The sequence below is a fragment of the Halichoeres trimaculatus genome, unplaced genomic scaffold (genome assembly GCF_033239565.1).
Source record: "Halichoeres trimaculatus isolate MK-OKI-2021-1 unplaced genomic scaffold, fHalTri1.1 fHalTri1_scaffold_24, whole genome shotgun sequence".
In the NCBI taxonomy this organism is placed as follows: domain Eukaryota; kingdom Metazoa; phylum Chordata; class Actinopteri; order Labriformes; family Labridae; genus Halichoeres; species Halichoeres trimaculatus.
This window is the reverse complement of record NW_027437202.1, coordinates 3,450,127-3,462,746: the sequence shown is the minus strand read 5'-3', so window position 1 is coordinate 3,462,746 and position 12,620 is coordinate 3,450,127. Positions and strand designations below refer to the sequence as shown.

General features: G+C 44.7%; 1 protein-coding gene across 5 annotated transcripts in view; it reads left to right on the top strand.

Annotated features, from left to right (window-relative positions):
- Positions 1–374: 374 nt before the first annotated feature.
- Positions 375–12,620, top strand: part of dock9b (dedicator of cytokinesis 9b) — a 35,328-nt gene continuing 23,082 nt past the window's right edge. For 2 of the 5 annotated variants that reach the window (XM_074664299.1, XM_074664298.1), the window contains exon 1: positions 375–1,007. In XM_074664299.1, the coding sequence (XP_074520400.1) occupies positions 894–1,007 (114 nt within the window). In that variant the 5' untranslated portion in view covers positions 375–893. Of the gene's footprint in view, positions 1,008–6,991; positions 7,577–11,504; positions 11,785–12,620 lie in introns of those variants that run through there. The other 3 variants (XM_074664300.1, XM_074664296.1, XM_074664295.1) reach the window with 2 other exon arrangements.

Genomic DNA, 12,620 nt, shown 5'->3' with positions numbered 1-12,620 from the left:
CTGAAATCACTTGAAAATCATCTGAATCGGCCTAGTCATAATTATTCATGCGTAATAGCGCATGAATAATTTTGGCACAAAGCGTCCCAAATGACTTGGTCTTACACTGGCAGCCCACATTGCTCTTCTTGGAGCGAAATCTTCCGCTTCCATTGAATGCACCAACAGTTATGCCGCTATTAATGTTGCTTTACTGCCTCTGTGTGGTCAGATAACTTTATAAAGAGCTGTAAGCCTTCAGTAGTTACCGCTAGGTGAGTGCAAGAATCAATCCTGCAGATGGCGATGTTTACATGTGCGTAAAGCCGGACCCTGTGCCATGCGCAGTTACATAACCTTGAAATACGATTTAATGCTGCTCACATACATTATGATTAAGGAATTTATTGCTTCCTGAGTCTCTGGAGACTTTAAGAATCCAAAGCTTTGGATACTACTGAACCAAAACGTGGATACTTTTAAGTGAGAACAGAGTTTCACAGCTACACTTCAACTAAAAGCTGTCATCCTATAGTAGCACATACTGGTTCCAACATCAAGAGGCGACATATGAGGGATGGGTTACAGAGCTTGTCCGCTAGGCATGATTACGCCGGAGAGGGGGGGCGTGTCAGTTTGCTAAAAGGACCTCCGCTGACGGGACAGGCTGAAGCAGCAGCGCTTGGATATTCCCCTCCGCTCATCCTTTGCTCTCCTGGATTTCCATTATTTTCCAGATCTGCTCGAAAGTTTCCAGGCATGGCGGGATAGAACTGCGTCAGTGTGCATTTTACGCACGCCGGACATCCTGGAGCGCGCAGGATCCCAGCCTTCGTGCCTTCGCCAGGGAACAGCCTTCGTGAAAGTCTGCTCCTTCTCAGTGCTGCTCTGTCTGATGAAAGGAGGACTACGGGATGGCTTCTGCTCCACCTGAGGCGAGGAAGTTCACCCGAGGGCTCAACAAACCGGGCACCGCGGCAGAGCTGAGGCAGAGCGTCTCGGAGGCTGTGAGGACGTCTGTGTTAGTGGTGAGTGGAGACTCTCAAGATTATACACTCTCCACTCTCTGATGGTGATGGAGTCTTTTATTTGGAGGTCAGAGGTCAGCCTTACTTAAGCCAGCACTATCTGTCATCATTACTCATCTGAAAATTTTAGTTTGGTACTCCTCTCCAGTACATTCCCATTTTCTGCTTCTGCAGGGTGTCTTTTGTTACAACTTTCTCAAAAAGGTTGCCAGGTAACTGAAACATACACCACCACCTCTGAAGAGAAAAGAGAGACCGCACACACATGAACGCGTGGACACTTCTTTAGTCCTTGTCATCTGACCCCGCAGGTGCACGATGCAACCAGATATGTTACACAGAAACAGCTGATTAATACCAAAGCTAGAAATGATGCATGCTGCATCTTTTATAGTTCACTTTACTGCCTTGCAGCATATTCATCCTAAGGGACCGGCTTTGACCTGACTTACCCTGTGACTGTGTCTTGTTGCATAATAGTGATCAATATATGCCACTTTTCTGCTACTAATGGCTTCTCCTGTCAATTATATCTCTCTCCATGGTCCCTGTGGCCTACTGTTCTCGCAATGGAGTCATCAAACGGCTCAGGCAGTCAGTGGAAGCACAGCAGAGCAGCTCCAAATGCATTTCCCTTTCAGTTTGCAACATATGAAGAAATCTAAGCTCTTATTTCAACAGATCCATCACTGTTGTGTTTTCTTACGTCTGCGCTGTCATGATAGGGGGAGCTCTGGGGTCCAGGCCCTGATCAGTGACCATGACATCATCTCAGTGCTAATGAGTCTGTAAAGGGGCTGGGGCTGTCGTCAGGTTACACACACACACAGTGAGGCGACGTGCAGGAATAAAGCCTGGATGTTGTTGTGCAACATCATAATGTTGTTACAGGGTTGGATGTGACCTGTTATTCACCAGTCTGGCTGTTCAGACCCAGCAGGAAGACGAGAAAGTGGGCAGATGTTAGCTTTGGCAGCTACTACTACAACTCACAGACATATTTTCACTAGTTTAATCTTGCATGGGTAAACCAAAAAGCTACGAGGATGTGGTTCTTCTGGAATGTTGTATGAGAGAGTGTTTCTCCATTAGGTGTTGTGACTTGCTGAAGGAGTTATTTGATCTCTATACTGTCTTTTTTTTTCTAGTATCCTCCTGACTACCAGTAGTTCAAATTTGTCCTCTATGGAGGACATTTCTAAACCTGAATATCTTCCAATTACTTCACACTACCCTCTACAGAGGATATTTGGGGCTTTTCAATGATACCAAATGTTAAAGGGAGGTGCTTTGGTACCTTTCTCTTTTTCATTAAGGAAAATGGCGTCCATCAGTGCAAGTGCATTTTATGGGAAGAGGAAAAGTAAGCGTATAAAACTTTTAAATAAGCAAATTTTGGCTTGAAATTTTGGTGGCATATTTTATATGGAACTCTTAACAACACATTTAAACATTGTCTGAATAATTTTTACTCTATTTTAGCTTTGTAATTAAGTGTTTAGAAATTGTCCGCTGTAGTGGACATTAGTAGTTATTTACTTCATTTTGTTCTGATTTTTTCAAATGGCAAGAAAGGGGCTCATTCTCAGAAGCAGAGAGAATTTTACTGCAGTTGTTGATAGAAACTCAGATATTGAGTTGTCTGATGAAGATCAAGATGCAGAGGCAGAGGAAGATGATTCAGAGAGCTCTGAGGATGAAGCTCAGATGACAGAACGGTCCACCTCTAAGTCCAGTTGGTGTCAACTGTGGAGCAAAAATCCAAAGTACACCTTCAGTTTGTTTGGTAAAAAAGGTCCAAGAAAGACAGAAGGTTTGTCCAGGTGTCAAGGCCTCTTGCGATTGCTGAGTATAACACCAACATGCCATCCATCTTCCAGAAATGGAGACAAAAACATATGCAGCAAGATGTCGCAGATCCGGCTTTAAGGGCAAAACGTATTTCACAAAGTGCAAAGTGAAAATGGACAGTGAAACTCGTTCTTATATCCACTTTTTGATATCTGATATGATATCTGAAAAATAAAAACTTTTTTTTCAAAAAACTGTATTTAGTCTTCTAATGACCTCACAAAGATTGGGGAATCCTAAAAACTTTGTGATTGGACAATATTTCTTTTCCTGGTAGTCAGGAGGATAAAACTGCGAAGGAAGGCTGTAAGTAGCAGGAAATACTCTGCACCTTTAAGGTGGAGCACAAGGTATGCATCTGTGTCCACTTATGTCCCTGTAATAGTACATCTGTGGCAAACTCCTGCTGCCCCCTCTATTTTTGACTGTGTACTTATGGTGCAGCTGCTTCCTCTCCCTCTGTTTGAAGCAGACACTGACGTGCTGGTATGGCTAACGCTAACATATATAGAAAACTGGACATCAAAGAATTTCCTCGACCACTCAGGTTTCACCCAGCGAGACCAAGGCTGGTGAGCTTTAGACATGTCGATAAGAGAGTTAAAAAGAGACTTCATTTTAAGATACTCCTCCTCCTGATAGAACATAATCCATTATTCAGTCTTAATCTTCATCCCCACACTTGGCAGTTATGTCATAGCTGCCTATTAATTCACCGTAGCCCACAGTGTGTGGAGTGGCATAATGGATGTCAGATCAGATCTCGGGGCTGTGTTTAATAATGGATGAGATGATGGTAGGTGTCCTGGCTATTTTTAAACGTGCCCTCTTTCTCCTCTGTAACTCGGCGTCACATGAAGTACCCATGGGACCAACAATTATAAAAAACGGTGATAAATCATCAAAATTCTGGCCTGAATGTGGACAAACAGAAACACACATTATGAGTAGTTAGCGCAGGCGTGGCTGGCTCCTAGCTCTACCTTAGTAAACAAAGTCAAGGCCAAACAGTGGCAGTAAAAAAACTCTCGCTGCTTTAATAATCACTTCCAACTGTGGGAAATGCTTGCTTGGAGGTTTTCATACCTCTGACTGGCTTCCTCCTGCTCTGCTGAATTCCCTTCATGCACCATAATCACACAGGCTATAAAAAATGCATACAAACACTCAGTCTTGCCTTTTCATATTTTGGCTCACTCAGCTGTCATTTCAAACACTGAGCGGTTTCAACACTTAAACACAGAGCACAGAGCTAGCTGACAGGGATGTGTTTCACTTCTCAACCTAAAGCGTGGACTCTCCTCCAGAGGATTTGGTCTGATTAGAGCATCAAAAACCTGTCAGAGATAATCTGCAGATTTGTAGCTGCTTTCGCACTGCTGACCTATATCAGTGTCATGATACGGGATCTGTAACAGAGCAGGCCGTTCGGTCTGCTGCTGCGGTTTGCGGTGGAAGTCCCGAGATGCTCCATCTGAGAGAGCTCCTCTCGCCGTGTGGTTTCTCCACGTCTTCTTTATTTAGGCTGCTCCGCTCCTCGCCGTAAACACTCTCTGTCTCTTCACTGTCACAGCCAGTCTCTCATGCGTGTTTGCAACTGCTTTGTAATTTGCCTGCTGGTGAGCTTCAACCTTAATTCCTCTCTTATTATGACAACATCCTGGCACTTTGCTAGTTTCCATATTCATTCTGAAGGGCCTCAGGGCGCCAAAATGAAGAAGTCTGCCTTGTCTGAGAGCCACATCAATTTTCCTGGGTTGGTTGCTACATGCGTTGTTGATTTAAGAGAGCGTGTAGGGTGATTTCAGCTCATTGCAACATCATCATAGTCTTTAGGGATCCTTTTGTTGTTTGGTTTGTCAGAGTCTTGTTGAGAATTAACAAACAAAAGAAAGAAATCTGACTCGAGAAAAGTCCACAGCTTTGTATGAATGACAACTTTATAACAGTCAGAAGATGTTTGCTAAAGCTGGTTTCCAGTTGTGCTGTTGATGTAGAAGACAGTGTCCTCCCACAATGCATTGCACAGTGAGAATAAAGGACTATCTCACAGCTGAAAGACATTAAAACAAATTGTGGGTGGGAGCGAAAAAGCTGCAGAAAGATCCTCTCAAACGAAAACAAGTTGCCAACTCAGGCTGAGATGACATCACCTGATTTCGAGCTCTCTTTGACAACTCAAGTGGCTTTTCTTGTGGCACTACCCCTTTAACTCCATGATTAACATAACAGTTGCTCTCCTGATCTGTGCAGCCAACCTCGTCTGCAAAAATCGGGCACTGACCATAAAAAATTCCTCTGCCCCAGTTGACACAATTGCACATCCAGCTCTCTGTTTAAAAATAGCTTTTTCTACTTCAGTATGGAAAACATCCACGGCGCTTTGGCCGCCTGAGACTCCTTCCATCCCAACATTAAGCTCAAATAGGTAGAATCAGAGCGCGTTCAACGTGGCCTAGATACTTTAAAATACAGACAAAAAGCAGCTAATTAGTGTTTGTGGTTAGTGAGCCACGAGGAATATCCAATACAGCCAAAACCTCCTGTCGGGGCAGAGTTTCCTGTCCTACTCTGCCAGATTACCTGCAGGGTTTTCATGAGACTCCCAAAGCCCAAATCACAAGAGCGTAACCCAGATTCAACTTCATTATTGTTCGCCTAAAATTAGCTCCCTGATGGAACTATTGACACATTTGCATGAGAGTAAAAGTGAAGTAAAATGAGTGCAAGATGTGGGACAATTTCAGGCTGAGCATCTGGATCCGAAAGTGACCAAACCTGCACAAACAAAACTAAAAATCAGAAATAAACCTCCAACATTTGCAGTAAAGCTTCCAGAGTTTCCACACCCCACCCTCTTGCAGCTTGCATGACATCACTTATGTTCGCTCTGATTCCTAAACTAGCGTTGGGAGTGTGTCTCGAAATTCTTATAAAAAGATGAGGTAAGGAAAGCCTGATCTGCCCTGTTTTTTTTTCTCTTTAATTTAAAGTGTTGTTGCAGCGTTTGGAGCAGCCTGCAGGGGGCAGCAGTGATGTATACTGTATCCAAGAGGAGAGCTGCTGGAGTGATGATCCAGCTGTAAGTGTTATTCTTGTAAAAATGAGCCTTTTGTGTTCTTTTTCATTTTTGCATCCTTACATTTATCAAGCAGAGAGAAAATGCTAACATGTCACGTCGCCGGGTGTCACCCCTGATTATTGATCATAAACTAAAACACAGTGTGTGTTAAACAGTGACCACACTGAAAAGCTGCTTCCTCATCCCCTGATACGATTAAACTTTATGGAGGGAATTTACGACAGAGGACGGATGTTTTACTATTTGAAGATGAGCGTCTGAGAAGAGCATTATCTTTTTTTGCTGACTGAGAGGGATTTTCCGCGACACTCTGCTCTGTTTTGACGAGTAAACACCACAAGGAAAGACCTGATTAGTGTGGATTCTGATAAAAAAGATGCTGCAGCCGTCTGCGTCGAAAGGTCATCGGGTGCATCCTGTGGTGCACTGGATTTCATCAGATTAATGCACCCTCGGGGGAATAGTGCTAATTTAATGACTTTAATCCTCCTGCTCATGTATTTCTCTGTTTTGCCCATTTTGCTGCATCATCCACTTAAAAGTAGGTGAGTGTGTCATCCTCTGATGAAATATTTACACCAGCCACCCGCGAGACACTGAAGGGAATTCAGAGAATTGTTTTGGAGTGCGTATAAATCATCCTTACATAAACAACCTGCTGATGTTAATAAGCTGGAGCTGTGCAGTGGGTTGCCTGTTTTGTCCCACTCGTCCTATGACGCATCATTCTTAATGGATCAGTCCAGTGAGGTGTTAATGGAAGTGGGCCAATGCAGGTCAAAAGGAGTTAAATCATTCCTTTTTATGTCTCGGAGCGCATGTTAATGACCTCAGAAGGATGACTGCATCGCTTGTAATTTCAATGAAAGTGGGAGAAATAGGAAGGAGGGAGAAAGAGTCAAACATTGTCTGCAGAAGCTGGTGTGTGGGTGAGCCTGTGTGTGTCTTTGTTGGTAACAGTCTGCTTTTAGTGTTGACAAAGCGTGCCGAGTCAGAGAAATGACTCAGCTGTGAGGGAGGGAGGGAGAAGTGAAAGTGACAGCGATGGAGAAGGAGCTAGAAGAGGCAGGGAGCGCAAAGTGAGAGCGTCTTAGCATCCCTCCGGCAGAAGAAGGAGGAGGAGGAGGAAGCGGAGGAAGAGGAGTCAGAGAGTCGACGCCCTGCTCCTGCTCCGGCTGAATGAGCAGCTCTGCTTCCTCTCGTCCGCGTGCTCATCCCTCCATCCTCGCCGAGCCGCACACAGGAGGATACGACTCACCGGACTCTGCAGGCTGAGATTTGTTTTTGGAGATAGTCTCTCAAGCGGAATAATTGGGAATCTTTTGTGGCTGTGGAGGATGAACTGACACCTGAGTCGTGAGATTTTTCCCACCTTTCGAGGATAAAGTTAAATTCTTCACCTCCTCAGTGGAAAGTGAAGAAACTTACAAGATCACTCTCCCCTGCATGGTTCTGACGGGTGTTTGGTGGCACCATGGGCTGCACCACCAGCGTGGTTTTGCTGGAGGGGCTGCGCTCCATCCTTGAGAGGAACTGTGGCTACATTAAGGGGGCAGTGGAGCTGGGGGGTCTGGAGGAGGAGGAGGAACCAGAGAGTCTGAGGGGATCACAAGTCTGGATGCCTACCACTGCTTTGGTAAACAAACAAACAAAATTGTGCTTTTCATTGAGTATAACTTTTGTTTTCTTGTCTTTCATTTTCTCATATTTCTGTCTGTAGATGGTGTGAAACATACAGCACCAAGTCGTCAGTAAGGATGGAAAGTGTGTAAAAATTATTAATCATGAGAGGGTGCAGACTTGTTGGATTAAACATGAATTGCTGCACATATCAGCAGAAATTCTCGCTCATAATCTTCCTAATAGACTCCCCAGAGGACCTAGATTTCAGCAGTGGAGGAAATCCAGTGGCCCCGATCGCACAATTACCAGAGCAGCATCAAAAGCTGAACATTTAGCGTCAGAGTAAAGTAGGTCCTGAAGTTGTGCCTTCCCGTAGCCTGCGTGTTGTCTTCCTCTTAGATTTATGCACTACTTCCCTCCAGTTAGCTCCATTAGCCCGCAGCCCGTCCTGTGTTAAGCCTGAGAGATTTAATGGACAATCAATAGCGAGGGGGTTAAGTAGGATTGCTAGTGCACCATAAGTCAAGGACGACCATGAAGCATTATCACTTTTGGATGTTTCCTTTGCAGCAATAAAGCTGTGGTCGGCCTCTCGTGACCTTTATGCAATGATTACATCTGCAGTAGCCGCGGAAAATATCCGTCCATTAATATCCAAATTATAGCTAAAGATGGAAACAAAAAGGAGTCCAGGACTCTGACTTAATGTCTCAAGTATAAAAATAAAACCATAGTGATGCTCTTCATCTTTTATGCAGCATTTGTTAAGATATAGAAGAAGAAGAAATCTGTGTTTTGGGTCTTAATATTTCCCCTGTGCACTAATCCATTCAGGGACTTTCTGCTCCTTGTTTCTCTCAACACCTCTGAGATCTCTGACATCATCAGGACTCAGGAAAATCCCCTCTCTGGATTCACAGTTAACACATCCCACATGTTTTTCCGTTGTACCTGGAGCTGTGATGATATTTAAAGACTGACCCCTGATCTGCTCTTTGATTCGTTCGTTAAAGGACTCTCTGTAGACAGAGCATGTGAGATGAGAGCTTCAGCTCGTGACGCCAATGTGTGCGTGAAGCCGGGATCCGTCTTTCCAGGCAACACCCCTCACACTTTCTCCCCCTAGGGTGCCTGCACCAGGACCCAGCTCCCAAACATTACGTCAACCACCGCTTATGCAATCCTCCGCTGACTTATGTGACGCTTTACGTCTACATATGTGTGTGAACGCCTCATGGGAAGGGCGTGGACGGCTCACATGTCCTAATAGGTTCAAGCTGTGTAATAACAAACGGACGCCATCCCTCTCCTTCTTCACTTTCTCTCTCTGTTGTTTTACGTCAAGCTCCTACGCACGCTGTCTTGTAAGGTCGTCTGCACACACACAAACTCGCACATCCTCGTGGTACTGCTGGCGTGGCACCAGGCCTGGCTCCAGGAAGCGTGATGGTGTGAGAGCACTCTGAGATGTGGGTGAATGAAGCAGGATGACCTCAGCGCAGGCAGGGGCTCTGACAAGAGGCTGATTATCACGCTGAGCTGGTGACGCTGTCACTGAGGCCTCCACGGGACGACAGGGAGGGAGGGAGGTGGACACGGTGGAGTCAGCAGTCCGTTACGAGCTGAGGCCACAGGAAAGTCAAGAAGGGAGGATCCACAGTTTCTCCTCCTCACAGCTGCTCTGATGGATGTGAAACAACATCATTTTACAGCCTCGTACTTTTCAGCCAGTCCCTTTGAAGCCAGTGCAGTTAAAACACGTTATGCTAATGAGGCCTCACACATCAGAGGACCCTGCTGCACAAAGACCGAGTGTCACACACACACACCTCTTGCATGGCTTTGTGCTACATTTTGTTAGAGGGGATATCAGCGAAACTGTAACACAGAGCTGACAGCCTTTGAAGCCATCCTCCCTCCTCATTTTGGAGCCAGAAAGGACTTCTCTCTGGATGAGTTATTAATCATGCTGGTTGAGTCAGAGAAGTCCAGTTCTGTGCTTCAAAATAAAAGATTTGCATAAATCTACTCGCAGTAATTCCTCCCCGAAAAACTTTAAATGTCATCATTCTGAAACACGCTCTCAGATAGAAAACAGCTGAGCCGAGGCGCCTCTATTGCTCAGAGATAAAAGGCGAGATTCTCCTTTGAGAGATCTCTGACTGCTCGGAGAAACAAGGGGCAAGTCGAGCTCTTCCTGAAGCAGCAGGAGAGCGTGTGTGTGTGCGAAGTGTGTGAGTGCGTAAGAGCCGGATGAGCAGAAAGTGTGTTTTTTCTGACCCTGCTGTGGGTGCCTGCTGCAGCGGATACGGTGAAGGAAGAGTTCAAAGAAGGGAAAATATCAACGGGGAGTTTATCAACGGAGACTGTATTGGCGCAGCGGCTGGTCACAGTTATTTTAAGACATTTCAACAGTGAATGAGCAGCTTTTGAATGATGACCTCATGTTGACCTTTAGTTTAAAGAGACTGGGAAGTTAAGATGGAGTTAAACAGAGGTGTCAAGTAACAAAGTAAAAATACTTTGTTACCTTACTTAAGTATTTATACTTTACGGGAGTAGTTAGCTTTTAGCTAACTTTTAACTTCTACTCTTAACATTTTCAGTAAACTTTTTCAACTGGATTGTGGTTGTATGAGGGGTATAAACATAACTCTGTCTGAGCATGATAACGAACAATGAATTTCTTGTGCGTCATGACAGTCAGTCAGTCAACATGATGAAGACCCAGTGTTGCGCTGTGCGGACACAAAACAGGAAATAGCACCTACTAAATACCGTGTCTCTAATGGGAAAAACATAATTATTCAGAAAAAAATCCACAGTGACCTTAAATGACAAACATTTTGGCTAGCCTTGATTAGTTGATGTCATCTTGCTCGGCATGAAGTCGCCACAAAAACTGCTCCCCCTGGTGGCAGGCTGCAGTATAGGTTAAAAAATCCATCTCTCCAGTCATTCCAGATGGGCTGTGGTCAAACTTTAAAAAATCAATTCACCTGGTAGAAATGTTTCTATGTCTGATTGTTGTGGTGATTTGAAGATGCAATTTGGCTGCCTTGTTGTTAAGTCCTCTTTTATCTGAAAAGTTTTGTTTTAAGTAGTTATAAGAGGTTAAAAATGAGGTTTTAAGTCACGTTTAACAATGATTGACAGATGATGTTCTTGTGTATTTTTTGGGGGATTGCAAAATATGATGGGAGGACGGGTCAATACGTTTTTTTTCTCACCTGGCCCCACTCAGGTTCTCCCAGAATCCCTCACAGTCTCTGCTGCACAACTGCTCCAGTGACGGGGGAATTTTGGCTTCAAAACCATACAATGGTAAATGGCGAAGCTATGCTGTCCACTGTCCACTATATACAGACTATAGTTGAAAGTGATCGAGTAAGACCCTATTGATCAACACCAGCTACCCAAATTTTTTTCAAAATGACCATTTTAACCAAACTTTTTAGTCATTATGGCCTTATGAGTGCACTTTATGCCCCTGTGGCGCAGCCCAAGCTTTGTCGTCAAAGGCATTTGTTCCCCTTACACTCTTACTTTCATACTTGTAGTAGTTTTGAAACCATTACTTTTTCACTTTTACTTAAGTAAAAAGCTCAGTTTAATACTCCAACTCTATACTTCTACTTGAGTAATAAATGTGAATAGTTTTGACACCTCTGGAGTTAGACGATTCAAATTCAGAGTATGTGAAGATTTGCGCTGTTGTTGCGTTTTTCACACACACTCTTAAAGCAGGTATCAAGCAGACACATGACAGCACAATCTCTGGCCCTCCTCCAAGTTTTTAACGTGGGAGTGGTTGCCTTCCCCTCCCCTCCTCTTTACAAAAATCACACACTCCTTACACACAAACACACATGCATGCTCACGCTCCCACAGCTGCACAGCTGTAAGGCAGGGAGGGAGGGAGAGGCCCGACCCTCCTGATGAGACACAGAGCGGGAGAGACGGAGGCTGGGCCATTGTGATTGAGCACAGAGGGGATCTCGTCTGCACAGCTCTGGCTCTTTACTTTTCATGCCATGGCGCTGTGAGCTGCTTCACCTGACTGGAGGACACACACACACACACTAACAGGGAGGACTGAGCAGGATGCAAGGCCGGGCGGGTAAAGCCCCCAAACGGGAGATGGTGATAGAGTCCCCTCAGCAGTACAAGAGCCTGGCTGAGATTGAGGCAGAGGGGGAGGCTGTGTCACAGGTGGTCGCGGTAAGTTGGCTCCTTTGGGTGTCATCTCATTCTTTCAGACACTTTTTATCACTGGGATCCTCTTTTACAGAGCGGCTTTGAAGATATTTAAAAGGCAGAGGCGGAAATGGGAAATAGCAGCTTGAGGGCACACCTCTCCGGGGGGTTGAATCTTGATCTTATTTTAGCGAACTGGAGCACTTGTGGCTTCTTTTGTTCATTAACCATATCAGCAGCTTCCTTTTCTCACACCGCTTCAAAAAATCCTTCACTTTGGATTATTTGATCAGGAAACCATGATTGAAACAGAAGCCGAGCAGTTAGGTAAGAGTATTATTAGACTGACCTCACAGAGCAGAATATCTACATCTTCCCAGCTTAAGAAGTTCAGCTTTATCCTCACATAGCTGCTCACTCTAATGTATTCATGTGATAATTACACACTGAAAGTGGAGTCAGAGTTCACAGCTGCTTGTTGTTATCTTTTTGTCTGGATGGAAATGATCCAGCTGGGAGTCAGGGAGGATGATTTACTGCTTATCAGATGATCTTTTACATCCAAAGGGCTGAGAGATATGGAGGGATGATTTTTTTTTTGTCGTTGTTGCGTCATCAGGAGGATTGGTCGGACGAATCAGGATGTAAATTTATGGTCAGACGACTCTTTAATTGGCCCCCGGTTTGTTCTGTGTTTACTGGACGCAGACCAGGAGGCTAATCCCAATGATCTGGACTGCCGCCACACCTAGCGGACACATGAGGTCCAGGAGGCTACAATCATTTTAAAACGACAACATGATGAATGATAACTTCCTTGTAGATGAACTTCTCCTGTTTCTCTAAGTTTTTTCTTATCA